The sequence below is a fragment of the Coptis chinensis genome, chromosome 3 (assembly GCF_015680905.1).
Source record: "Coptis chinensis isolate HL-2020 chromosome 3, ASM1568090v1, whole genome shotgun sequence".
Lineage (NCBI taxonomy): Eukaryota > Viridiplantae > Streptophyta > Magnoliopsida > Ranunculales > Ranunculaceae > Coptis > Coptis chinensis.
Window position 1 is genome coordinate 63448523 of NC_141458.1, and position 26308 is coordinate 63474830.

General features: G+C 40.1%; 2 protein-coding genes and 1 pseudogene across 2 annotated transcripts; 1 reads left to right on the top strand and 2 right to left on the bottom strand.

Moving 5' to 3' along the window:
• Positions 1–8713: 8713 nt before the first annotated feature.
• On the bottom strand, positions 8714–10123 carry LOC147510366 (uncharacterized). Its single transcript, XM_086598111.1, has 4 exons — positions 9250–10123; positions 9098–9174; positions 8909–8984; positions 8714–8817 (listed from the first exon to the last, which is right to left on the bottom strand). The coding sequence occupies exons 1-4, from the start codon at positions 10121–10123 to the stop codon at positions 8714–8716; spliced, it is 1131 nt and encodes a 376-aa protein (XP_086454237.1).
• A 5029-nt stretch (positions 10124–15152) lies between these two features.
• LOC147510367 (dihydrolipoyl dehydrogenase, mitochondrial pseudogene) lies at positions 15153–16755 on the top strand (annotated as a pseudogene).
• A 4602-nt stretch (positions 16756–21357) lies between these two features.
• LOC147510368 (uncharacterized) lies at positions 21358–22962 on the bottom strand. The gene is made up of 3 exons (XM_086598112.1): positions 22720–22962; positions 22342–22671; positions 21358–22254 (listed from the first exon to the last, which is right to left on the bottom strand). The coding sequence occupies exons 1-3, from the start codon at positions 22960–22962 to the stop codon at positions 21358–21360; spliced, it is 1470 nt and encodes a 489-aa protein (XP_086454238.1).
• Between the last annotated feature and the right edge of the window lie 3346 nt (positions 22963–26308).

Consider the following 26308-nt stretch of genomic DNA (forward strand, 5'->3'; position numbering starts at 1 on the left):
TGGCTTCGAAGCTGAAGACAAAGCTAATGAAATCAGCTTAGGATGTAATCATTTCCTCTCATTATGTTAGTCGACTGTTCACTACAATAAGGGCTAGTGAGTACGTATACTCAGTTACAAGCTTAGGGCGTACAGTTGACCTACTAAATAAATGTTGTACATGTAGTTTTTTTCAACAAGTTGGTATTCCTTGCACCCATGTGATGAAGGCTATTGACAATGGTCGGTTCTGTGTGTATGACTTCTGCCTGCCATGCTACTCAAAGGAAACGATGATGGATACCTATCGAGAGAACTGGACACCGTTGAAGGGCAAAGAACAATGGCATTGGGGAAGTTACAACATCATGGTTCGTCCTCCCACAGATGAGGTAATGCCTGGCAGGCCCCAAAAGAAAAGGAAATGTTCTAAAGGGGAGGCTGTGCCAGTGCAAAGGAGAAGGTGCAGCCGTTGTGGTTCCCTTGGACACAACATAGCAATCTGCCCTACTACGACAGATGATGCTGCTTGGATTGACTTTTCAGCTGGGGTTTCGGCTGATTTTACCAACGAAGAGTTCATTTGAGTCAACCATCAGCTACATATAGAAGTACTGTCAGCAACTACGCTTGTAATATTATTTGGATTTTCATTGGTCTTTCAGTGACTATGTAAGTTATTTGGGAATCATTGTAATGGTATTTTGTTGTTTATAAAGTGGTAGGTGTTTTGTCTATTGAAGTTATCAATATGTAAGGTAGCAAAGAAATCAAATACTATAAAATTAACGCCACAATTGAAACATTTAGGATTGTAATTTGAAAATGAGAGACGTTATCAAAACAAACCATTGACATCAAAATATTACGTTTATCAAAATAAAGCACTGCAAAATGAGACACATAAGTTCCAAAATAATAGCAGACATCTTCTAGCTATGTTCCCCTAGTTCTGGACATAATAATAACAAATGTCTCCCTAGTTCTTGTCTTTAGCTATGTTCTCCTGCTAGCCAGCAGACCCATCTTCACCATTTTCAGTAGTGTTCCCATCCTTATCTTTATTGTTTTCTGCATCCTTCAGCTGTACCTGACTTCCAACTGCATCATGATGACCCTCTTCATCTTGGTCAATGTGGAGTTTGTTCTCAGTAGCAACTTCAACATCTTTGTTCACTTTGTCACTTCCAGTTGCATCTGCGTAACTTTATTGGCATTGGTTCTCAGTAGCAGCTTCAGCATCCTTGTTCACTTGGTCACTTCCAGCTACATCTGCTTTACTCTGTTGACATTGGTTCTCAGTAGCAGCTTCAGCTTCCTTGTTCACTTAGTCACTTCCAGTTGCATCTGCTTGACTCTGTTGGCATTGGTTCTCAGTAGCTGCTTCAGCATCCTTGGGCTCTTGGTCAATTCCAGCTGAATTTGCTTCACTCTGTAACTTAATACCAATGTCAACTTGCTTTAGTGCCTCTTTCTTAGTAGCAGCTACAACCTTGGCCACTTGGTTCTCAGCACCATTCTCCTCTTGTTCACACTGAAGGGTGTCATTGGTCCTCTCTGCTTAGCCACTTCATCTTGATTAAATCCACAGGATATAATATCCATTCCAATCTTCAGCCGCATTCTAAATGGTTGCATGTCAATATGGTTTACCCTCTCAAGAACACCTCTAAGAAGACTATCAATAAAGGCAAGCCAATATAACCCACAACTGTTGGAATCTGGTTGTTGTGTGACACTAACAAATTCATTAGCCCATGATGTGTTCAAATCAACATTGGAGCTTGGATCAACACACCTGAGCACATAAGGAATCATTCTCTCCAAAGCTAGTTGTTAATCAGATATTTGGTTTCCACCAAGAGAATCACAGGTGCACACTTTCATCTCTTTAAAGTTAAAGACATCAAGAATCCAGTAACTACCATGAACTTGAAGAGGTACAATTACTCTCTTACCCTGTACTGGGTGCGGTTGATTTATAATCCTTCCTTCAAAGGGGTCCAAATACTCTTTAACAATTTCATCTGTATGGTACAAACCATTACCCACTCTCTCCTCTGGGCTTGCAGCTCGAAAACTTGGGTCTTCTAGTTTTTTCTTGAATATCCCATACTCTCTTATGATGAATTTCTGCATCCACAAAGTGATGATAAAGCTTATCAAACTTAAGTAAGAATAGTGAGTAAGCTTCAACAGAAACTTGATATTAAAGTATAGAGAACTCATAACAAAGTAAACATCCTCCACAACAGTATACACTTCCTCTTTTGGAATGGCATGTTCCTTACAGTGCTGCTTATACCACCTTATCAATAGCTTGACATATGAGATGAGAACCTAGAAAAGAATCATATAGTAATTAGTAACAATTAACTTTCTGTAGTAGTTTACTTTACACATTAATACCAAGCTGCTGATAGTTGTAGAGCCAATTACTAATGGTATATTCATTATCTCACCATCCACCCACTGTCTTCCATATAACGAATGAAAATTATACACTGAAATGACTTGATCGTACCCAAAAACTCTCATATCTGGAGAGCTCTGTTGATCCTTCTTCCTACTGAACTTTTTCCAGTAATAATTGACAACATTTACCTCACCTGTGGTAGTTGTTTTCTTGTAAAAGGTTGATGATAGAGCAACCTTGATTAATGAGTCACATTTCTTTCCCATTTTCTCTTCCTATAAACTAGTACTTTCTTTTCCTAGGTTTTTTTTCCCTCCGGCCTCCTTCTTCTACGGCCACTCTCTTCAGTTTTCTTATCCATTTCCATCTCCATTTGAGTGCAAATGAGTACCACATCAAGTTCTTCCAAATCAATAGCATCATGCTGACCCACACTGTTCTGATCATCATCTACAGATGCCATAACATCTTCAGTGTTTGCTCTTTCTGATAGTGATAGGGTTGGCAATTCGGTTATGTCAAGGAGCTCTGCACTTCCAACCAATAGTGAAGCAAAACTAATTTTTTCCATTTCTCTATTCAGGACTGCTTCCTCATCAAGATCACCAAGAAGAAGGACTAAAACATAAGCCAAAGGATAGTAAAAGGGTACATGGTCAAGCATTGCAGATTCAGCATAAGGTACTATAACAGTCTGTACCCTCACCAGGTCCTCCTCTAGCTCCACAATATGTTCTTGGTATGTCCCCTTTGGTATGACCGCACTAATCTGTTGCAAAGCACTTGTAGCAACTGCCTCCAAATCATTTTGCCCTCTTTGTTGTTGTTCAACATCTTCATCTTCATCTGACTCAACTTGGATCAACTTTCTTCTCTGTTTGGGTGTCTTTGCTTCCTTAAGCTTCATCTCCCGTTCCCTTGTTCTCTAACTGATTTGATATTTTTTCTTCAAGTTTTGCCTCTCACTATCCTTTATAGCCTCAACTTTGCTTGCTTTTGATGGATGAACTCGGGTACCACAAACTTTGACCACTTTCCTTTTCTTTATTTCATACTGAGCAGGTATTGAAGTATCTCCCAGAACTTCAAAGCTTTGATCCTTGTCCAATGCCCTTTTTCTTTGATATGAGGAATTAGGAGAAACCTCAAAGGTAACTTTCTTAGAAGCAGATGAACTCCCTTTCTTAGGTTATGAGTGAATCTTTTTATGGGAAGACCTTGTTGGTGTTTTCAGTATAACATCAGCACCTACATTGATTGGCTTCTTTGGGCTTCTAGATCTAGCTCCTTTCATAACCTCAACCTTTAAACTTCTACTCCTTGTTCTACCCCTTGTTCTAGGCCCCCCTTTCACAACCTCAACCTCTGAACTTTCTATACCACCTTTCAACCCACCATGAACAATCTCTTAAATTATTGTTTCCATGCCAGTCCTTATTTCACTCTGGAGTATATCCCCAACATTCCTAACCTCCTTAGTAACCTGTTTTAGATTAATCAGAGCACATAACAAAGATTATAATTAAGATCCCATTTCACTATTTGTAAACCACAACAGATACATTGTTGCTGACATATATTGGTCAACAATATATCAATCATGGTACCGTAACATATTACTACTTCATATATGAAAAAATACTGAAACATGCAGTTCCATAACAACACATTATCAGTGTTTCATATAACAACATTTGCAATTCCAATTCAAAACTATATAATAGGGTACCCATATCATATTACAACTTCTATAACATTATAAGATTATATGAGAACTTCAAATATCAAAAACTGGCTACCCATATATTATCATTCTGGGATTCAACATGCAACATTATTGAATATAGTAAAGAAAACAAGTTACTTACAAAGCCTTTAATTACTTTTGCCTGTCTTTGAAACAGTTCCTCATTATTGTATTTCCCTGAAACTGTTGCACCACTTTGCATGGGTTGTTGTGCCAAAGCATCCTTTATCACTTCTTTATTCAGTTCTCCTTCAGACAGATCTAGACTTTCCAACACCACTGCCTCCCCCTTAAGAGGCTGAATCTTTTTCTTATAAGTATCTAGATGTATGTTTCTTGAAGGAAAGTCTACCCAATCTAGTATTCTTGGGAACCTACCATCAACTTGTCTTCGAGCCCTAAGAGATGGGATGTGAAGATATACCCAAATAACAAAACAAATTAAACAACCATAAACTACGAAAGAATCCTTTCCGACACTCACTAGATTAGACATGTCTTTCAAAGAATCTTCCAACATTTCAAACAGAGGTGTGCCCCAAGGAAAGCTGTCAAATGCATTTAAATTCTCGGATAGATCAATATACCTCCCATCAACCATCCTAGTAGATCCTGGAAGCATAACCTGCAACAGTATATACAACCTATTCAGCCTAAACACATCATTCTGACTTTCTTCACCAACACTTGATTTTGCCAAGTTTCTAGCTTCCAATATTTTTGTTTCAGAAACCGTGGTTCCTTTAAAAAACCTTGCCCGAAATTGGGATGGGATTTTCACGTCTGTCGTGTAGAATGAATTAGAAACCGGCTTCACACTAAGACCCATTATAAGAGCAACATCACTTTTTTTAAACACCAAATCCTTCTTACCGATTCGGTAGCAAAGTTTACCCACTTGGTGTCCCAATACAGTATACACTAGCATAGTAGTGGTGTGCATTCTCTTGTTAATGCTTAAAAACATCCCGAAGCAAGACTTCTCAAAATCTTCCTTCTCTTCAGTAGTGAATGTCTTGAACAATTTATGCATTTTATCGAGTGACATACGAACAGTTAAATTAGCTTTCTCATTTTTGAAAGATTGGAAATGGTCGGAAAATTAGGGATTCAAGGGTTTCAATTTGGGCAATTTTTTTGTCCGAAAATGAACATTGAACAGTCCTTATAGCACACACATATTACTACAAACACGTGCCAGTTAAAGGTTAAAAAACCATCATTTCTTCAACTGTTCGGCGAATAATTAATGCTATTGTATCATTCCTAACACGTGGCAAAGATCTTTCCCACCCAAACTAGATTCTTCATCTCACCAGTTTATCTACATACAAACATATTCTTAGGTACTAACCATCACCAACTTCTAATTCTGGTCATTTTACAAAGGGTAGGACTTTGAAACATTTTGGCTATTTGTATAAGAAAACTTTTTAAATATTGAACAATGGACAAGCTTGTGACTGAGTTGGGTGGGAACAATGGTGAAATATGGCATTGAGATGCTAGTTACTACTTCTCAACTTCAGTATACGTTATTAAATGCTACACTTTTGCTTTACTTGATATTGGATAAACTTATCAAAGTTAACTTTTGTTTAACTTGTTATTAGATAATACTATTTTGTACATAAGTTATGGGTGTAGATTAAAGTCAACTTGATAGTCTTAATTATGTTCTTGTTTAAAAGCTGGCGGAACCGCAACTGAAAAGGCAATCCAAGCTCACCATAATGACTGCACAGTTGTCTTCTTCTGCTTTTGAATCATATTCAAGTAGTCAATTTTTTCATCGATCTAGAAAGGGACTTGTTCATCAAGTACATCACACAAAAACTCAATTTCATGCGCTTAGACAAACCTTCCATAAGACACATGAATCCTTCTAAGGAAATATACACATCAAACACTCTTAATTTCACCTCACTTGTTACATACTTCCAAAACTCCATAAGGTGATCTGTGAAGTGGAAGTGGGATTTCCAAAGAAACCCAAGTTGCTGATGATATATGTAAGTGTAGTTGATGGTGGCATCCACACAGTCTTCATTGCTAAAACCTGGCGGAACCGCGGCTGAAAAGATAATCCAAGCTCACCATAATGACTGCACAATTATCTTCTTATGCTTTTGAATCATATTCAAGTAGTAAATTTTTTCATCGATCTAGAAAGGGACTTGTTTATCAAGTACATCACACAAAAACTCAATTTTATGCGCTTGGACAAACCTTCCACAAGACACATGAATCCTTCTAAGGAAATATACACATCAAGCACTCTCAATTTCACCTCACCTATTACATACTTCCAAAACTCCATGCAACTAGAACAAAATCAACATGGAAATAGTAAACATAACTATGAAAACCTCAAAAAACTTTATACACTACTATGTAAAAATAAACCCAAGACGACCTAGAAACAAACCAACACTGAAGACAACAAACCAAAGTTTAAGACATATCAATAAACAATGAGAACCGTAGAAGGAGAGGATAATCAAGAAGATGAACCTTAGAAAAATCCATGATCAAGATTTGTGTTCTTGTCCTCCATGAAAAACCTTACCAAAACCACGAAGGAAAGGATAATCAAGAAGATGAAGTAAAAAAACTGGAAGCTTTGGAGGTTTGTAAAAACTTTTATAGTTTGGCACAAAAATCGAGGTCAACATTGTTTCATGTCCGTACAACAAAAACTACGAAACAGTTGCTGATAGTAGAGCAAGAAATTGCTCCTCCCTCATTACCACAATAGGTAATTCTACTGGTTTAAATGACTACTAGGTTTTCATTTTTGTTGGGTTGAATCTAACGGTCATTAATCACTAAGAGAATCTAATAGATAAATATTATTGTGCATGTCAACATCAGAAGTACGCAAGGAGAGAGTGTGTTGCAGAGGAGAGAGACTGAGAGAGTGTGGCAGGAGGAAAGAAAGTGTTGTAAAGAAGGGTAAAAGGGTAAAAAACGTGTTGAATTGGTCAAAATTACAAGACGTGGCCGGTTGGAGAACAATATGTATTTATCATGGCCAAATCAAGCAATTACCCAAATATTAATTAGACTCCTGGTGGCAACCAACTGCTCTTAGTAGCAAATTTGTCAAAGAAAACCGAAAAAACCAACTTTAGGTGGTGTCAAACTTGTTGACAAACCAAGGCCTAAAATATCGAATTCGGTCAATATCTCGTGTACCCAAAAATCGAGATATATCATATATATCATAAATATTGGAAATATCCATTTTTTTTGTGACCAGTCCAAACTATCTAAAATATCGAAAATTTCGAATATATCAAAAATATCAGATATATCAGAGGACATAATAGCAACCTTTATTTATCAAGAAAACCATAAAAAAATATTGACAAATAATTAACCATAATGTCATAATCTAATGTACTCAAACTCTCAAATTACAAAATAGGATAAATAAGTTACATCAATACATAAACGAGTGACGAGGCTACTCAACTTGCATACCCTTTTCTTGAATCCTAACTACTTCACAATACCCTACCCAAGTATATACAGAGTTATACCCACCGTTGAGAAATTGTCGAACATGCCACTCATATTTTTGTGTTGGAAATTCTAACATGATTCCAATTCGAGGAGTGTTGGTGTAAGTATACATTAGGCGCAATGCAACAAATCCAGGTGCAGTTCCAACATATTCATAACTTGGATAAAGTTGTCTATATGATGGTTCAGGTTGTGGTGCGCCATAAGGTTGTTGATCAACCCCCATCCAATATCCATATGAAGAACCATATGACGCACTACTCGCAGGGTGACTGATCATGCTACTAGAAGAATCATTATCTCTTGACTGGTTGTATCCCCAACCACTACCTTATACCCTCTCATTGTCATGGTCATGTGTCCCTAAACTCATACTCATTGCTTCAAAATTAGAAGAAACCGAATCAATATCAACATCATCTCGTATAATGTGTTCTCGTTGTCTTCTTTGACCAACACTTCCACGCCCTGGCTCATACATTCTTTGGGAATTGTCATTAAGAACTCCTCTATCACTATTGTTTCTGGGTGCAACCTCATATACTTGTGGGTCCAATGGAGTTTCCTCATTAGTTGAGTCATGCAATTGAACGTTAAAATTACCTCCACCACCACTATCATCATCATTATCATCATCATTATTAGTATCAGGTTCTTGTGTCTCGTCATCACCAGAGATGTTCTCGGACAAATTATCTTGTGTTTGGAGAGGTGTGTCAAATTTGGGGCCCAAACTGAAACTAGGCACATCGCCATTTTCTCTTATTACTCTGTCGACCATATCTTCAACATCTGGGTCAGGCCTACCTGATTCTGTATCCAACACAGGCGCTAAAAGATTTTTATCAATAGTCCAGTCAGCCAATGGATCAACTTGTACACTATCCATAAATACTTGGGTGAGGTCAATAATTTGATCATTATCTATATTTTGCGCACATTTTTGCTTCAAACGTAAGTTGTAGTGGACGACCTTCACCAACATCATCAATTTTGGCGCGCCAATGGTTCCTAAGTTTCGTGTGAATTAGGCCGAATGTGCTCTAATTGCGCTCACACCTAGATGATGAAGTTGTTTGAGAAAAGATTTTGATCGCCAACTCCCTTAGCTCTTCTGTATCACCACCATACAACTCCCACCATTCAGCTGCATTATTTAAACAAAAAAAAACACATATTAATTATCTATAGACAATGCATTTGAGTGATTGAGAGTATGCCAAAAATATTTCATTTACCAGGGTGTGAAATTGCTATTCTAGCCTGCGCTGCAGGTGTACCAAATTCTCCAACATGATCCTGAAACAACATCATCTAATAGACCAAAGTGTTAGTGACCCAGCATAAATGTAAAATTCAAATTCTAACTTGAGAATATCAATATTCTTATTTTTACCTGATGCAACACTAAATAACACTTTTACTACTTTTATAACTGCTTGTTTGTAGGGATCGGAGAATCCGAGCTTCAATGTGTATTGGTACTCTGGGTTCAGATACATTGCTAATAAACATAACTTTTAGGAATATTTGAAATAGAAATAATTTAATTAACTCAAACTAAATAAAGTAAACTCACCAGCTGTGTGTAGCACATGCAGTAATTGTTTTGTCCATCTTTTGTCAATAATATCAAAGACCCAACCACATCTAGGGATTTCAGAGATCTTCTGCTTCATTATTTCAAAGGCTTGCTGTACATATGACATTGTTGGCTTCTTGTCACCATCCAACAATCTTAGGCATCTGTACAAAGGTTCAAGAATTTGTACAACATAGTTAACATCATTCCAGAAATGCTCTTGAGCGACTTGCTCCACAGCCATCATACCCTCTAGAGAATTAGCTGATGGGGTGTCGAGATATCTTTGATCCATGAACATCTGCCTAAGCAATATCTTTTTCTGCTGGAAACCTTTGAGAGACAAGTAGTTTGTGGTGAATCTAGTTGCTGCAGATCTAACTATTTCACCACCACATGTCTCCCTCATTAATGCTAAGACCCTGGATACATTGTAAATGAACTTTGTAACTGCATGAGCTTTGCTAATACACCCCACCACCCAATGATACTTGGCAATATCTTTTAACATCAAGTCTATGCAATGACAAGCACACGGTGTCCAAAATAAATTATATCTTGGTGTCTTCATCAGCAATTTTCCAGCCTTTTTGTAGGCAGAACCTTGATCACTTACTATATGCACCACATTTGGTGCACCTATCTCATCAACAACCTCTTTCATTAACTTAAATACGGTTTTGTGATCTTTTGGCTCAATGGTGATATCAAAAGACTTCTTGAAAATTGTTTCCCCGTCACAATAGACCATAAAGTTAACTAGGGATATCTTTCTTGTCCTAGACCAACCATTACACATGATGGTGCATCCATAAGTTGGATACTTTTCTGCCACTTCCATTTCGAGTTTGTCGATATCATCATTTTCCATCTTTAAATATTTTCCCAGTACCTCTTCATCAATTGGTCCTTTCACTCTAGTAGGACATTCCGTGATGAAATCAATAGATGAAATCTAGTAGTTTGTTGTTAATGCATGTGGAGGTACTCCGACAAAATTGAACTATGAACTGATCTGTCTACCCAACTTCTGCCTAGATGTCTTCATTTTACCCACGTCTTTGACACTAGGTTGGTCGTGTCCTAGCTGTCTAATAGTGTATGGATCAATTGTTTGTTGTGTCATGGTTTTGGACCTCCGGAAACCCATGAATCCCTTTCCTTTGTTGCTTGATCCAGAGCCACTTCCTGACACAAAAGTAGTACGATGCCAAAAATTTATTGCATGTTCTCCTTCCCTTTCTAGTTGTCTTTCTTCCCATTAGTCAGCTACAGAGTTTCTTCGTGCATGTTGCATGCCCTGAAACTCCTCACCCCTCCCTTCGTATGCTCTTGCTTCTTCTTCTGCATTAGAATTATTGGAATCATCGTCCAAATTCACGCACATTGTCTCCTCGACTCAAGTTTCACGCTGCCGTCTTTTAAGTGTTTTATTTGTGCCATCCTGTAGTAGATCTCGCATTGCGATTCTTACATGTCCAGGGACTTCCTTACACCCTGTCACTTGGTTACCAACCCTAGATAAGTGCTGTTTTAGGCGACTGACCCCACCACTATGAAATTCTAGTTGGCAGTAATTACATTTAAACTTTGCCTTGTTGTTATCCAACGGTACGCCATGAGACCAACCAATATCCGGTTTCCTAACCATTTTTCTCTTAGACAAATATGTAACTACGAAACAGTTTTTCCGAACACGTTGAAATATTGTACGTAGACAAATATAACTAATTAATCAAAATGTAAGACATACATTTAAAAAAGAATGTACGACATAAAAGTAGAACTTGAACACTAAAACACGTCTAATACTAATTCCAAAGTAGTGAATTTTTTGCAACATCGAAAGGGTCCTAATGTAGTGGGATCATTTAGATTGTTAAAATTATATGGTTTTGAAAGTCATATAGTATTGACAGGCTTTCTCTTAAAAAGTTAAAAGGACATGTGATATAGTGTCTTGAAATTAAAAAGGACATGTTATATAGTTAAAAGTTAAATATTTCCTTGAAATTAGGTACCAAGGAAATGTCAACATTGGTTTCCATGCACTTTTTGCCATCAATATCAGGGTGTTCTGCGAAGGTAAAGGTTTGGTAAAATGAACTCTCCATAATTGAAGTGTGTGATTGAAATCTAGTTGTTTGACTTAGGCTTTCACTCTTTAATTTTCATATTACAGGTTTACAACTTGATCTTTAACTCTTAATAAAAGTTGGTACATTATTCACAACGATAATAGCAGAGGTCTTAATATATATATATATATATATATATATATATATATATATATATACATATAAAATCTAATTAGCACTTTATTATTAGAGAATGTTAAGAAGTATCACAAGAGTTAATATTACTAAGTACCTCTATATAAGTATATATAAGGTTAACTAATCTTGTAATAATCTCAATTAGTAGAGTACACCATAATTAACATGGACATTTAAATTGGACCAGACTTTTTTCTACCACTAAATACCCTTGATAAAATATTCAAACAAATTATTCAATGCCTTTAAGAAGGATTATTTCATTATTTCAAAATTTACTACCATTTATACCCTTAAGATTACATAGTAACTTAAGGATGTATGTGTAAATTCAAGTCAGAAATCAACTACACACCACTATTCAATTGTTCGCGACTTAGCTTTCACATTAATTGCAAATTTATTACCATTTATACTGAATTTAATTGCTAGAAAACCAGACGTTTTTCTCTCTCTCTCAAATCTCCCCTCATTCACTCTCAATGTTTGCAACACCATTAAATCATTAAACCCTCTCTTCACTTGGTCAAGATCATTCTTCTCCAAGGCTTTCTTTACTATTAGAATAAAAAGTATTTCTAATAGGTGTGCTGCTTTGCCGAAAACTGAAAAGTCTCGAAATTAACCAACAAAGTTTTCTTTCCATCTTTATCTCATCGTTGCAACCATCAGTTTTTTTTTTTTTTTTTTTTTTTTTTTTTTTTTTTTTTTTTTTTTTTTTTTCACAACATCTTAAAACTGCTTCAACACCAACAACAACTATTCCTCATGCTACGTACTGGCGTTCATGAATTGCTCGAGTGTCCTGTTTGTACCAATTCCATATTCATCAGTTTAGTGTTAATGACTTTTGAATTTTGTGAAATTTGGTTTTTGCATGTTTTGGTCAGTGGGTGTCATCCTTCGAATTTGATTAAGTATGAATGAGATTTTACTGAATTTCTTGATATCCAAAGGTTGGTTCGTTCTTAATGTGCGCATTAATCGCTGTTGAACAACGTATGATAGATAAGATAATGCATGATCAAGTGTGCATTCTGATAGTGTTATATTATTATTTGCTTTATGTATCATCCCTAAGCATAGTGCATTAGTTGTGTTCATTGCATTTGAATGACGTATCTCTCTGTTATATAGTACGTAGTACAACAGTCAACAACCACACAACTTAGAATGCTTACAAAAATACTATCGGGTCTAACACAACCTACCCAACAGAGGATATACAATGTGACATTCAACTAATTTGTGACTTTAGGACCTTGTGAATTGGGAATGAGTTTATAGTGTTAGCTTAAAAAGCACATTATCAAGGAGAAAAAAATTCTAAACGTCCATTATAAACCTTTGCATAGTTACTAAACCACTAACTTTAAGATTATTTTTATCTTTTTTCTCAATGGACTCGGTAAAGTTTTAATGTTTCATTGGCATGAATTGGAGGACTATATACTTTGTTGTCTTACTGTACGTTATTTAAGTTGAAGCACGTCTTATCCCATTTAATATGTTCTCATAGATTTCATATTTGTTTCGGATGAAGTTATGTGTGTGTTACTTGCTCATTTTAAGTTACAGTTGCTTGATTATGTGTTTTTTTTTGTAGTGTTTTTTTTTCTAAACACTGAAATTGAGGTCTGGATTGCTTTGATGAAACATAAATGCCATGTAGAACAAGGATATAAGGAAGTTTCTTGATGGTATCTATGCGAGCATTTACTAAATTCGTGCTTACGAGTTAGAAGGATTCTCTATTGGGTGGAAGAAATGATTGACTGTTGCATGAATTAGATGAGTTCTTCTCGCTTTTGGTAAGTCTTCGTCCACACATGTGAAATCAATTAGTCACTTCATTCATGAATATGTGTGTTTGACAGTACCCTGTCTCCAAGCGTATATTAATGTGCAATCATATACTGTTTCTCAGAAATAGTTCCTGTTTGAAATCCTATAAGGGTTAGATTAGCATGAGTTTTCCATCTCTAGTCAGTGATTGAAGGAGAGCAAATGAGTTTTACTCATGGGTTTATAAGCACCGACTTGGTTTAAAACCGTTTTGATCCCATAGCTTAGGTAATTGATGAAGACTTTGTTGTCTATTATCTTTATTTCGGTTTATTAGTTGGGAACCATTCACCGTTTGTCATTTTCTTTTTATATGTTGAAATCTACATTTGTTGGATTTCTATGTCGGCAGGTTAGATTGTAGCTTTGATTATTCATATATTTGTTTAACCGATCTTTATTTTCATATCTGTTTTGTTCTCAATATTGTGAGCCTTTTTATAAAAGTGTTTCACGAGAATGCATTGAATCTCAATGCCTTCCATTTACAGGGTCAATAGCTCCTCAGCGGCATATGAATCTTCCAGAATAAATACTACTCCGTATATAGTGATCAAGGAGTTCGATGGTGTGATTTATTTGCAAGGGTGCCAAAGGCGTTGTAGGTAAGTAAAAGGCATATAATCTTCATATTTTTAAGGCCATTAATCCACCTTGGTATTTGGTTTTATTGTTTATATGTACTTTAATTTACTTTTTTATGATTCTACATATACTCTGAATGCCCAATTGGTTGTTTGATCATCTCTAGAAGAATATTTCATATCAAAATCAGGCATGTTTTTAAATTTAGCACCATATTTTGAGACTCTACATTAGATAGGGATGAAATAACATAACTATATGTGCTTAATGGTATACTGATTGGGAGCAATGGCAGAAGTTGTGGTCTCCCCATTTTCTCTGCTCTTTGATCTAAAATGAAGTTGGTATGCTATATATACCATTAGAAAAGTACTTTTATCTAACACATGAAATGACTAAATTACTGTTACATAAGTGAAGCAGCCGTCATAGCAAATGTTTCTACAACATCGAAAACCAACTTTTCCCATTAGAAAAGGGGTATGGAGCCTTTTGTATGTTTCCACAAGTTTTTCAACCTGTTGTCCTTTGTTGTTTGCATTCAAAACGGTTCAGAAGCACTCTGTCGATCTTTCAAGTTGTGTGCATTGCTATAAGGATAAGTTTATTTTTGTCAAGTTTGAAATTTAGGTGAGATGGTTTCACTCTTGAACGTCTCCTCTTTCTCGAAACCGGTATTATTCGAATAAAATTTGTCTATTGGGATATTTTCGACCTGCTTTTGATTATGTTGCTCTCTTCAGTCAAATTAAATACACTTTCGTATTTACTAACTTTTCATGCATCGAATTTGATTAATTTGGATAACAAATTTGTCAGCATGCACTTCAACCTATACTATAACTACATTCTGCAACTTCTCTGTAATTTAAATATTACTTTAGTGCCTGACCAAATATGATGATGTTATTTTAATTGTCTGGAGCATTAGCAGCTATATATATAATTCTGTTTGCTTATAAGCCTAAGGTGCTTGAAGGTATGTTTAACTTATTTGTGTCTTCTATTCAAGTGTAGACTATTATATATTTTTTTTTGTTTTATAAATTTATAAATTTATGTTGTTTGTGCTGGTTTCATATATCTTTTTTATTGTTGGATTTTTCTGAATAATTCCCTAGATATCATATCTTATGCTATCTTGGAAAAGTGGTGTCTGAAGCCAACATATTTTCCATTTGCAACCATTGAGATATGGATGCGCACGAGGACCACCCATGTTTGAGTTTCGTAAGTGATTGTGATGTGCGGCAACAACAACAACAAAACCAGCGGAATCGAGAAAGAGAAAGGGGAAGCAATATGGGCTCATAACAGATCTTGATCTCATACAAATTATGTTACATTCGCTTGGAGATGGGTCTAGTGTGGGGATGGCTTGGATCAGAGGTAACTATTGTTGAGTTTGGGCCAGACCTTGTCCTAACTATGGACAGCGAAATTTGTAAGCAATTTCAGAGTACCCTTGAGAAGCAAAATATGAATTTCATGCTAAACACTAAAGTAGTTGGAGTAGACTCCTCTGGTGAAGTGTCAAGCTGACTTTAGAACCATCAGCTGGTGGTGAGCAGACTATACTAGAAGTTGATGTTGTTTTTATCTCAGCTGGAAGGACTCCATTCACAGCCGGGCTTGATCTTGACAAGATTGGTGTAAACACCGATAATGTTAGTCGTATCCCGGTGAATGAGCGCTTTGCCACAAACCGGTGTACATGCTATTGGTGATGACATTTCTGGTCCCATGCTAGCTCACAAGGCAGAAAAAGATGGTGTTACTTGTGTGGAGTTTATAGCAGGAAAGGAGGGTCATGTTGATTATGACATGGTACCTGGGTTGTATACACTCACCTTGAGGTGGCATCTGTTGGAAAGACTGAGGAACAGGTGAAGACTCTTGGCGTTGAGTACAGTGTGGGCAAGTTCCCTTTCCTGGCAAATAGTAGGGCCAAAGCTATTGATGATGCAAAAGGGTTGGTGAAAATAATTGTTGAGAAAGAGTCTGACAAGATATTGGGGGTCCACATCATGTCTCCTAATGCTGGGGAGCTCATTCATGAGAGGTAGTCTTGGCCATGCAAGATGGAGCTTCAAGTTTAGGATACTTTGCTAGGACATGCCATGCACATCCAACAATGAGTGAACCCTTGAAAGAAGCTACAATGGCCACTTACGACAAGGCCATTCATATCTAATACTGGGTTTTGTCTAAATTTTATATAGCTCTTGGGAATGATTTCGGATAAGTTTCTTTGCACGACACTTAGTTGTTTTTGCACATTGAAATCAATTGTTCATGTTATTACATACTAATATTTATTTTTGCGTTTGTCAATGCGCGAGTGAAATTGTAAGAGAATAATTTCTTTCCTGATTTACTGTAAGTGGGGAAGCAATTGACGATTGATACTCTGTTCATATTGTTCTATGCCATCTTTTCTACTTAAAATAGAATTATGAGCGGACTTCCTTCTGTTATAACCCCAATTTGTTTGAAAAGAAAATTTTATATGATATGTTTGTCTTTTGTAAATAATAGTTGTGTTCTCGACAAGGGCTATTTGACCTTCTTCGGTTTATGACAGATTATGCTTTCACATTCCATACGATATTTCGGAGCTTGCCTAATATGTCTCCTCCCATGCTTCCTCCAAGGAGTCCACCCTCTGTTCACCATTGCACAATTGTTAACTTTATTAAAAAAAGAATAAGTTCTACAAGGAGAGCCAGAAACACAGTGTCTGCTAAAACTTACACTGTCGCAGAGCTACAATCAACTACAAGCAGTTTCAGTGAGTATCACCTTCTTGGAGAAGGATCATGTATACTCAAAATATTACAACCTAATGGATTTCCTTATCTCCTCCTCTTTCTCTTTTTCCCCCTCTATCTTTATATACTATCTCTTTTTTTCCTAACTTCTCTTTTCATCAGGTTCGTTCATCTCCACTTCATCTCGTGCTCCTCAGCTCTCCACCTGTCCCACTCCCTATATGGCAGTTCTCAGTAGTTAGGTTACCGCAGACCTGATCCGCTGCATTATGTCTCCTCTTCGCTACTCTGCGTACGACCCCTTTGCTACCTATGACTCCACATGTCATCAATATGTCCTATACAGATGCCCTTCTCGGTCCCGTTGACATTCCGCGGTATCATTTATGGTCCGCGGACAGTCTATGGTTCCGAGAATCCACCCAAACCTCCCCCTCAAAATATTCCATCTGTGGCACATACCTCCTTTGCACGTGCGCCATCATTACATCCATGTGTCCAAGGCGCACGTGCATGGAACCTGTCTTTTCGGCGCACGACATCGAACCTGCCTTTTCGATTTTCGAGGACCCACGTGTCCTTTTTCCCCTGGTCCTTTTTTCTTCTGAAATTATGTTTTTACCCCTGTCGCTTAGTATCCCGCTTAAACATCTCTCTTTCTTCAAAGCCCCACTTTTGCATCTAAACCCTCTCACTTTTCTCACTCTGCTCAATCCTTCTCACTGTTCTTTGTTTTCGGTGGATCTTTGGTCGCTCAAGGTTCGAGTTTTCCTCACTGTTCTTCGTTTTCGTTGCTCTTTGCTGCTTATTACCTCAGGTTTGTCTTCATCCCCTTTGTTCCTGTCATTTGTACCCGATTATTCTTATTCGCGTTACTGTTCCTTCCTTTCCCTTCATGGTTTATTTTCCCCCTTGTTAACTCAGTTGGGGATCTCCAATTTGTTTGATTCTATCATGTTGGAATCCGAATCGATGAGTACCTTAGGTACTCGATTCGATGGATCGGCGTCCTCCACCTCTAGATCTAGCGGTCATACCGCGGAACGATCTGAGTCAACGGCTTCTGACACTTCTAGCCCTGTCGCAGAACCTTCCACGGGGAAGGAAAGTCACTCTTCCTCCCCTCCTTCATACCCTTTAGACCCAACTTAGATGCAGTTAAAGCTGCTTACGACATCCTAGCCAATGTGATCCTTGAGCATGTGCCTGGCGTCACCCATTTTCCACATCTAGTCAAACTGCGGCCCGGTTATCTCATCACTACCGTAGGTCAGATAGCCGCAGGCTTGCGGTTTCCCTTAACTCCTCTGGATGTCGAGGTATGTAACCATTTCAACATCCCCCCATGCCAAGGCATTGGTAACTTTTGGCGCATCCTATATGCCGCGAATCACTACAACGAAACCAATTCACCCAAAATCCAACTCTGCGATATAATAGCTCATTATTATATAAAGAAAAGCACCAAATTTGGTAGTGTACGATACCAATCTTTCTGTACACGTTCGCAGAAGAAGTCTTTTGTCCTCCACATTACTACCTCTGACAAAGTGTGGCATTATTATCCGTTATATGTGTCCGGTAGTTTTCTATCCGCGGATCTTTCATCTGAAGTTTCTCTAAGGCATCTCAGTTTCCTTACTAGTGGTACGTAACATCTTTTGGTTCACAGTGCCCTTTCCTAACTTGCTTTTAACTTGTCTTTTTGACGCGGACGGTTGGAGCCCTGATTCGCGATCTAAAATTTACACCGGCGTCTCATCAGCAACTTTCCAAAGACTCCGTGATTTGGGAAGTGCCCAGTGTGAAGTTCTTGGCATAGATCCAGAAAAGGGCAACCCTCTTCTCCTTGATCCTTTCTTGAAAAGCATTGGTAAATATCAAGGTCTGCTCTACCGCCCAACACCACCCAAAGAAAGACTTCCCAAATCCTCCCCTCGCCCTAAAAGAAAGGCCTACAAGTCCTTCAAGTACACCAACAAGATATACCACTCCAAAGTCGTTGCCCAACGAGCTGCCGCCTAATCTCATACCGCTACTCCTAATACCGCCCCCTCTTCCTACTCTGCCGTGGCGGATTAGGAAGATGACTTTGCTCAACCCTCATCCATTGTAACTAAAGCTGCCATGGCCACTAATAAGCTCAAACTTTGGGAAAGTGACTCGGATGGGGAGGAGCCCACCGAAGTTGCGGCCAAGAGTCCCCCAGCCAAAAAGGCTAGGACTGCTGCTCCAGCTTTCACTGAAACAGTGTCTGTATAGTCGCAGCCTATTGCTCCTGCGTGCTGTCGTGGTAAAGACCCTTACCCATCTGGGCCTTTGCCCTCTGGTGCCATTGACATATGGCGCCCTCAATTCAGGGCCAGGGATCGGGATATAACAATTCGCGACTCGGCCTTAGATAACACCGCTGTTGCGGCCTCTCTTTTCTTCAGCTCACATCTTCCCAAAGATCAAGCATATAGAGACTCTGGCACGTTCGCTTCGCATAGAGCATCCATCTACCACGGCTGGGAAAAGGTTTAAATTTTTCCCCTTGTATCCTATCTTTTCATTTGGATAGTTTGGTAACCAATCATTCTTTTCAGCTGAGTTTGGACATTGACTATGTGGTGCGCGGCTTAACCAACACGCTGGAATTGCTGGAGACCATGAAGCAAGAGATTGAAGGCCCTGATGGCTGGAAGGCTAAATATGCCAAGTTGGAGAAGGATCGTGATGATCTTCGAATATAGCCGTGAAGGCTCAAAAGGCGCTCCAGCTGGCTGAAGACAAGCATCGCGACTATGTGGCCGGTGTGACATCCAAACTTGAGGGCCAAAAAGCGGCGGGTAAGATAGCCACTCAAGCCACTGTAGACAAGGCCGTGAAGGAGGCTGCGGAACGTTTTCGTAGTCTAGCTGAGAAGAAGATTAGCTGTGAACTTAAACAACAGCTCGAAGAACTTGCTGCGTCTGGTCGTCTTCTTCCCGTTCCCCCTCCAGTAGCGGATATTCCAACCTCTGCTCCCATGTTCGCTCCCTCTCCGATCACCTCCCCAACTGATGCTGCTACTCAAGTGATGCCTCTACCCACATCCAGTGTGGTTGCCTCTCCCATTGACTTGGATAACGATCCTCCTTCCTCTGGTGAAGGGGATTTGGCGTCCACTCAGAAGGTTGCTACCGAAGGGCAGCAGTAACTCATTGGAATTTATGTCTTTGTCTAAGTGAAACTTGTGTTTTTGTAATCCATATACTTTGACTTATTGCACTTTTTGTATTATATCTTTTGCCTGGTTTTCTGGGTATCCCCAGCAGGTTTTTAATGTCAATTGTTTTGCATTCCAGAGTTCTTTGTTAGCAAACCTAATTCCCATTGAATGTATTTTTGATATCCATCTTTAGCGTTGGAGTTTGTTTCTGTCTCACCTAATTTTGCTTCATAGTTGATTTAGACATTTAGTCCGCGAAGGCTCATCCCCCCACTGTCTTTGATCAGCTGTGAAGCCTGATGGGGTCAGCTTATTTTGACCCCAGTTTGATTCGGACGTGTAGTCTGCGAAGGTCTCGTCCCCCCCGCTATCTTTGGATGGCTGTGAAGCCTGATAAGGGCAACTCATTTTGCCCCCGTGTTGATTCGGATGTTTCATCCGCGAAGGGTTCCTCCCCCCCCTGCTGTCTTTGGAAGGCTGTGAAGCCTGATGGGGCAACTCATTTTACCCCCAGTTTGATTCAGACGTGTAGTCTGCGAAGGGATCATCCCCCCCGCTGTCTTGGAAAGGCTGTGAAGCCTGATGGGGGCAGCTTCATTTTGCCCCCAGTTTGATTCGGACATTTCGTCCGCGAAGGGCTCCTCCCCCCTGCTGTCTTTGGAAGGCTGTGAAGCTTGATGGGGCAGCTCATTTTGCCCCTAGTTTGATTCGGACGTGTAGTCCGCGAAGGGCTCATCCCCCCCGTTGTCTTTGAACGGCTGTGAAGCCTAATGTAAGGCAGCTCATTTTGCCCCCAGATTGATTCGGACGCGCGTCCGCGAAGGGCTCGTCCCCCCCGCCCCTCGCTCTCTTTGGACGGCTGTGAAGCCTGATAAGGGCAACTCATTTTGCCCCCGTGTTGATTCGGACGTTTAGATCGAAAATCCCCCATTGTCTTTGGAAGGCTGTGAAGCTTGATGGGGCAACTCATTTTGCCCCCAGTTTGATTCGGACGTGCAGTCCGTGAAGGGATCCCCCCCGCTGTCTTGGAACGGATGTTAAGCCTGATGGGGGCAGCTCATTTTGGCCCTAGTTTGTTTTGGACATTGCGTCCGCGAAGGGCTCATCCCTCCTGCTGTCTTTGATCAACCAGTATTCATGCTATGTGTGAAAGAAATGCATTCTTTATTTCATTAACTTAGAATTCGAAACACAATACATTTTCTGATCGCTCTATATATATAAAAACTTTTCTTGTCCCACTGGAAAGCTAAACACTGCTTCTTTCATGGAATTTCTTCAACATTCTGATATTCCATTGTTTCTCAATCGTTGCCCCTGCTGGCGTCTCAATCTTGTAGGTCCCAGAAGTTCCCTTCTCTGTCACGACATACAATCCTTCCTAGTTGGGTCCTAGTTTGCCGTCATTCTCCTTCTTAGTGGCTGGGGTAACCCTTCACAGCACCAAATCCCCAATCATGAATGCACGCGGCTTTACTCGTCTATCATACTGTCTCTGTAGCCTTCGATGGTACTCCTCCAGTCGCATGCAAGCTATATCTCTTTTTTCCTCAATGACATTCAACTCAATGGCTAATATCTTCTCATTTAGTCCCATTTCCACAGCCCTGGTTCTTGTCGTTTTCTCTATCATTTCCATAGGTATGACAGCCTCTAATCTATATGCCATTGCGAATGGTGATTCATTCGTGGAGGTTCGCGGTGTGGTATGATAAGCCCATAAAACATGATTCAATTCATCAGCCCACGCTCCCTTTCTGTCCTCCAAATTTCTCTTTAAATTGTCCATGATGATTTTGTTTGATGCTTCCGCTTGACCATTCCCCTCCGGATTGTATGACGCTGAGAACCCTTGTTTCACTTTGTAGGCTTGAAGGAATTGGCGCACCTTTCCCCTAATAAATTGTGTTCCATTATCTGCAATGATTGTATACGGCAATCCGAATATGCATATGATGTTCTCCCAAAGGAACTTCTTCACATTCTCTTCTTTGACTTGCTGTAGTGCCACTCCCTCCACCCACTTGGTGAAATAATCAGTGGCGGCCAGCATAAATCTTCTTTTGCCACTTGCCATGGGCAAGGGCCCCACTATATCCAGTGCCCACATGGTGAATGGCCACGGACTAAACACATTATGCAGCGGCTCAGCTGGGGAATGTATGAGTTGTGCAAACCTCTGGCATTTCTCACAAGTTGTTGCATACTCTGTCGCATCCCTCTTCATATGGGGCCAAAAATACCCCTGAGATATCAATCTATGGGCTGTTGTTCGTCCAGCTGAGTGACTTCCACAATCACCTTCATGTACCTCGGCTAAGACTTCTTGCACCTACTGTGGCCCTATGCATCTCAACAGTGGCCCACTGAAACTCTTCCTATATAAATCCCCATCTAACAGAACGTATCTCTGACTTACTTGCTCCATCCTTCGTCTCTCCTTTTTATTCTCTATCTCTACTCCCATCAGAAAAGTTTTTATGGGCGTCATCCAACCTGCCTCCCTCTTAATGGTGAGCCATACGCTCTCTTTTTCTGATGTACTTGGCCTGCTCAACACCCTCACTTCAATAGAACGACCCTCTGTTCCTGGAAACACAGCAGCCACATATGCTAAAGCATCAGCATGTCTGTTTTCACCGCGGCCCAAATGGGCGAACTGAATCTTTTTGAACTTGTTGGCTTTTCGTTGTAGAACCTCTAGATATCGAGCCATCCTTGGGCAACGCGCCACAAACCCCCTACTCATCTGACAAATAACCAAGTTAGAGTTAGAGAACATCGATAACTCGCTTACTCCCAGATCTTGTGCCAAATCTAAACCTACTATCACTGCTTCATATTTAGACTCATTATTAGAAGTCGCGAATCCCAGTTTCATTGACAACTCCAGCCTTGTGTTCTCAGGAGTCACCAAAACAACGCCAATTCCATTCCCGGTATCTGTAGCTGATCCATCCGCAAATACTCTCCATCCATTGCGCATATCCCAAGGATCCAAGGGATAACATTTAGATTCTCCCTCCTGGTCCATGACCATTTCCTCTCCCCAAGTGGGATCCTCGACCGGAAATTATGCTAGGAACTCCGCCATGGCTTGCGCTTTTTCCGCCGTTCTAATCTGATATTGGATTTCGTAACAACTAAGCATCACTGCCCATTTTAGCATTCTGCCTGACTTTTCTGCCTTCAACGCTTGCTTGAGGGGCAGATATGTTATCACCACCACTGAGTGAGTCTCGAAATAGGGCTTCAACTTCAATGCAGAGAATATCAACGCCAAGACATACTTCTCAATTCTACTGTATCGCGTCTCTGAAAGTAAACTGGCTTCTCTACTTTTTCTACAACACGCACTAGGACTGAGCCTATCGCGTACTATGAAACCCCCAAATAAAGATACAATTTCTCTCCCTGATCCGGTCACGATAGTAAAGGTGCTTGTCCTAACTAAACCTTCAACTCCTGAAAGGCTTCTTCACACTTAGTGGTCCATCGGAAATCTGGCGTTTTCCTCAGCAACCAATACAATGGTCTGCATTTGTCCGATGATTTAGATATAAATCTGTTCAATGCCGCGACTCTTCCTGCCAACCATTGCACCTCTTTCACATTCTGAGGGGACGACATCTCAACCAATGATCTGATCTGCTCATGATTCGCCTCTATTCCATGGTACGTGACTATGTAACCCAAGAACTTTCCTGAAGTTACCCCGAATGTGCATTTCTCGGGGTTGAGTTTCAGCCTATGCCTCCGGAGTATGTGAAAAGTTTCTTGGAGACCCCTCAAGTGTTCCTCCTCTGACATGCTTTTTTCCACCATATCATCAATATATATTTCCATGCCCTTCCTAATCTTGTCTTCAAACATTTTTTCCCCTAACCGCTGAAATGTAGCCCCCGCATTCTTTAAACCAAAAGGCATTCTTGTATAACAGTAAGTACCTCCTTCCACCATGAAGGTTGTCTTCTCCTGATCTGGGCCGAACATCGCGACTTGGTTATATCCCATGGACGCATCCATGAAAGAAAACACCTTGAAACCAGCAGTTCTATCCACTAACTCATCCACTCGCGGCATAGGATAACAGTCTTTTGGGCACTCTTTATTCACGTCTGTAAAGTCAACACACATTCTGACCTTGCCATTTTTTTTTGGAATAGCGACAACGTTGGACAACCATTCCGTACATTCCACATCCCTGATTATCCCCGCGCCCTTAAGCCCTATAACCTCCTCGCGAATCCCCTCCGCGTATTTGGGTCTTACGCTTCTCATCTTTTGTCTTACAGGCTTCACATCTTCCTTCATATGCAAGTGATGACAAGCAAACTCTGGATCTATCCTTATGATATCTTCAACCGCCCATGCAAATATATCAGCATTCTCTGTCAATAATTGTACCAGCTTGATTTTCCATTCCTCTAGCAAGTCCGACCTGACCGAAGTAAACTTCTCTTCCTCTCCCACCCCCAGGTTCACGATCTTAATCTCATCCAAAGTTTTCGGTCCCTGAGGAGGCTCGTATCCTTCAGTCGAGTCTGCCTCTTATAATTGCTATGCTTCTCCTTTCTCGCATGTTGACTTTTCCCCTCCTGTTCCGTGGACCATATTTTTTACCGTCACCTGATGTATATTCTGCGCGGCTACTTGATCCCCCCTTATTTTGTACATCCCCCTCTTCCCGGGGAAGCGGTTCATCTGATAATAGGTCGACGGAATGGCCTTCATTTCATGAATCCATCTTCTCCTCAGAATGGCATTATATTGGGACCTAGTATCTACCAGGTGCACCATAAACCTGGTGAATACCGTCGTCGGACCTACTATTACTGGTAATGTTAACTCCCCCATAGGCTCTGTCATGCTACTATTGAAGCCATACAAATTAGTCTGAGGAGTCTTTAACTGATCTCTATCTATGTTCATCTCTTCCATGGCCCCTTTAAATAATAGATCTACCGAACTTCCACAGTCTATCAACACCCGCTTCACTAGATAATTACCCATTGCTATGGTAATCACCAAAGCATTCTCATGCGGCAAAATCACTAATTCCAAGTCTTTCGGTGTGAACATTATGTTTCCTTCACCCATCGCGGTTCCCAACACTAACCGCAGCGTGCTTGCCACCTCATTTACCTGCTGTAAGCTCGCTGTCTTTCTTATCTTGTCTCGGTGGGCATTTCTTCCGAGTGTCTCTCCACTATAAATGACATTTATTGTTCCCAAGATCCTAGCCGGAGCCTGCACTCTCTCCGCATGATGAACCTCCACGACAAATTCTCTGAGCATCCCCTTCACAATCATTCTTTCCACCAGCCACTTCAAAGCATAACACTCGTTAGTGGCATGGTTCCTAATTTGATGATAGGCACAAAAAGGTTTCCCCTCTATCTCTCCAGGTGTATTCCGCGGTCCTTCATAATGCTGCAATCCCTTGATGAGTGGCAAGATTTCCTCTAATGGCCTGTTAAGAGGTGTCTGTTCTATCTCACGGTATGGCTTTCTTTCGCGAATATCTCTCCTATTCCGATCTCCAGTTCTTTTGGGTCCACGATTTCCCCTTTGTAGGATCCCCCTTCTCTCTCTTCTCTCTTGCCCTTATCTTTTCGATCATCCTTATCCACCGCCTGCACTGCCTTCCCAGATCTCTTTTGTTCCCTCGCATTTCTTTGCATTATATCTTCGTACCGAATATATTTTTCTACCTTTGGGTACAGAGCATGCAGAGTGGTGATTTCTATTTTGGACACCGACTCATGGACTCATGCAGTGCAGTCCATCATACTTACTTTCCTGCCACAATGGCATCTATTGTCTAAAGTGATGCAAATGATCAGTTGGGTCGCCCTTTCCATCATACCTTTCAAATCTTGGTTGACTGAATCTCTTAGGCACCTCCGAATTCTAGATCAAATCCGCCAGTGGATTCTTATTGAGGTTAGCAACTTCTTTTTGAGCGGCACTTTGGTTCACTTTTTCAGCCGCACGGTTCACTTCCCTATCTTTCTCAATCATCGCCTGTACTACCTCCAGTGTGATGCCCTCTACTGGATCTACTCCCCGGGGCTGGTATTCCTCATTTTCCCCTTCCATCTCACTGCCCCGATGATCCCCACGTTCCATGTCCTCCTGTGCGGTTTCTCTTTCCTTTCTCAACTCGGCGTTCTCGTTCCTCAACCTAACTATTTCTTCTTACATAAGTCTGGTGGCGTCTGCCGCCACATCAGATATCTCTTCCTCTCCACCCACCTCTCTTTCTTCGCTCACAACCTCCTCTACTACCTCTCAAACAGTTTCTTTCCTAGGTCTTCCTACTCCCTTTTTTGTTATGGTGGCCATTTTATTTCGCTCTCCCTACAGACGGCGCCAAAATGTAT

Coding starts and splice junctions, on each gene's coding strand:
- LOC147510368 (XM_086598112.1), bottom strand. CDS start 22,962: ATGGTCATGGACCAGGAGGGAGAATCTAAATGTTATCCCTTGGATCCT. Junction 22,672..22,719: donor ATTTGGCACAAGATCTGGGA/GTAAGCGAGTTA, acceptor GTTATTTGTCAG/ATGAGTAGGGGGTTTGTGGC. Junction 22,255..22,341: donor AGAGACGAAGGATGGAGCAA/GTAAGTCAGAGA, acceptor GGGCCACAGTAG/GTGCAAGAAGTCTTAGCCGA.
- LOC147510366 (XM_086598111.1), bottom strand. CDS start 10,123: ATGGAAAATGATGATATCGACAAACTCGAAATGGAAGTGGCAGAAAAG. Junction 9,175..9,249: donor GCATGTGCTACACACAGCTG/GTGAGTTTACTT, acceptor TATGTTTATTAG/CAATGTATCTGAACCCAGAG. Junction 8,818..8,908: donor AATAGCAATTTCACACCCTG/GTAAATGAAATA, acceptor TAAATAATGCAG/CTGAATGGTGGGAGTTGTAT.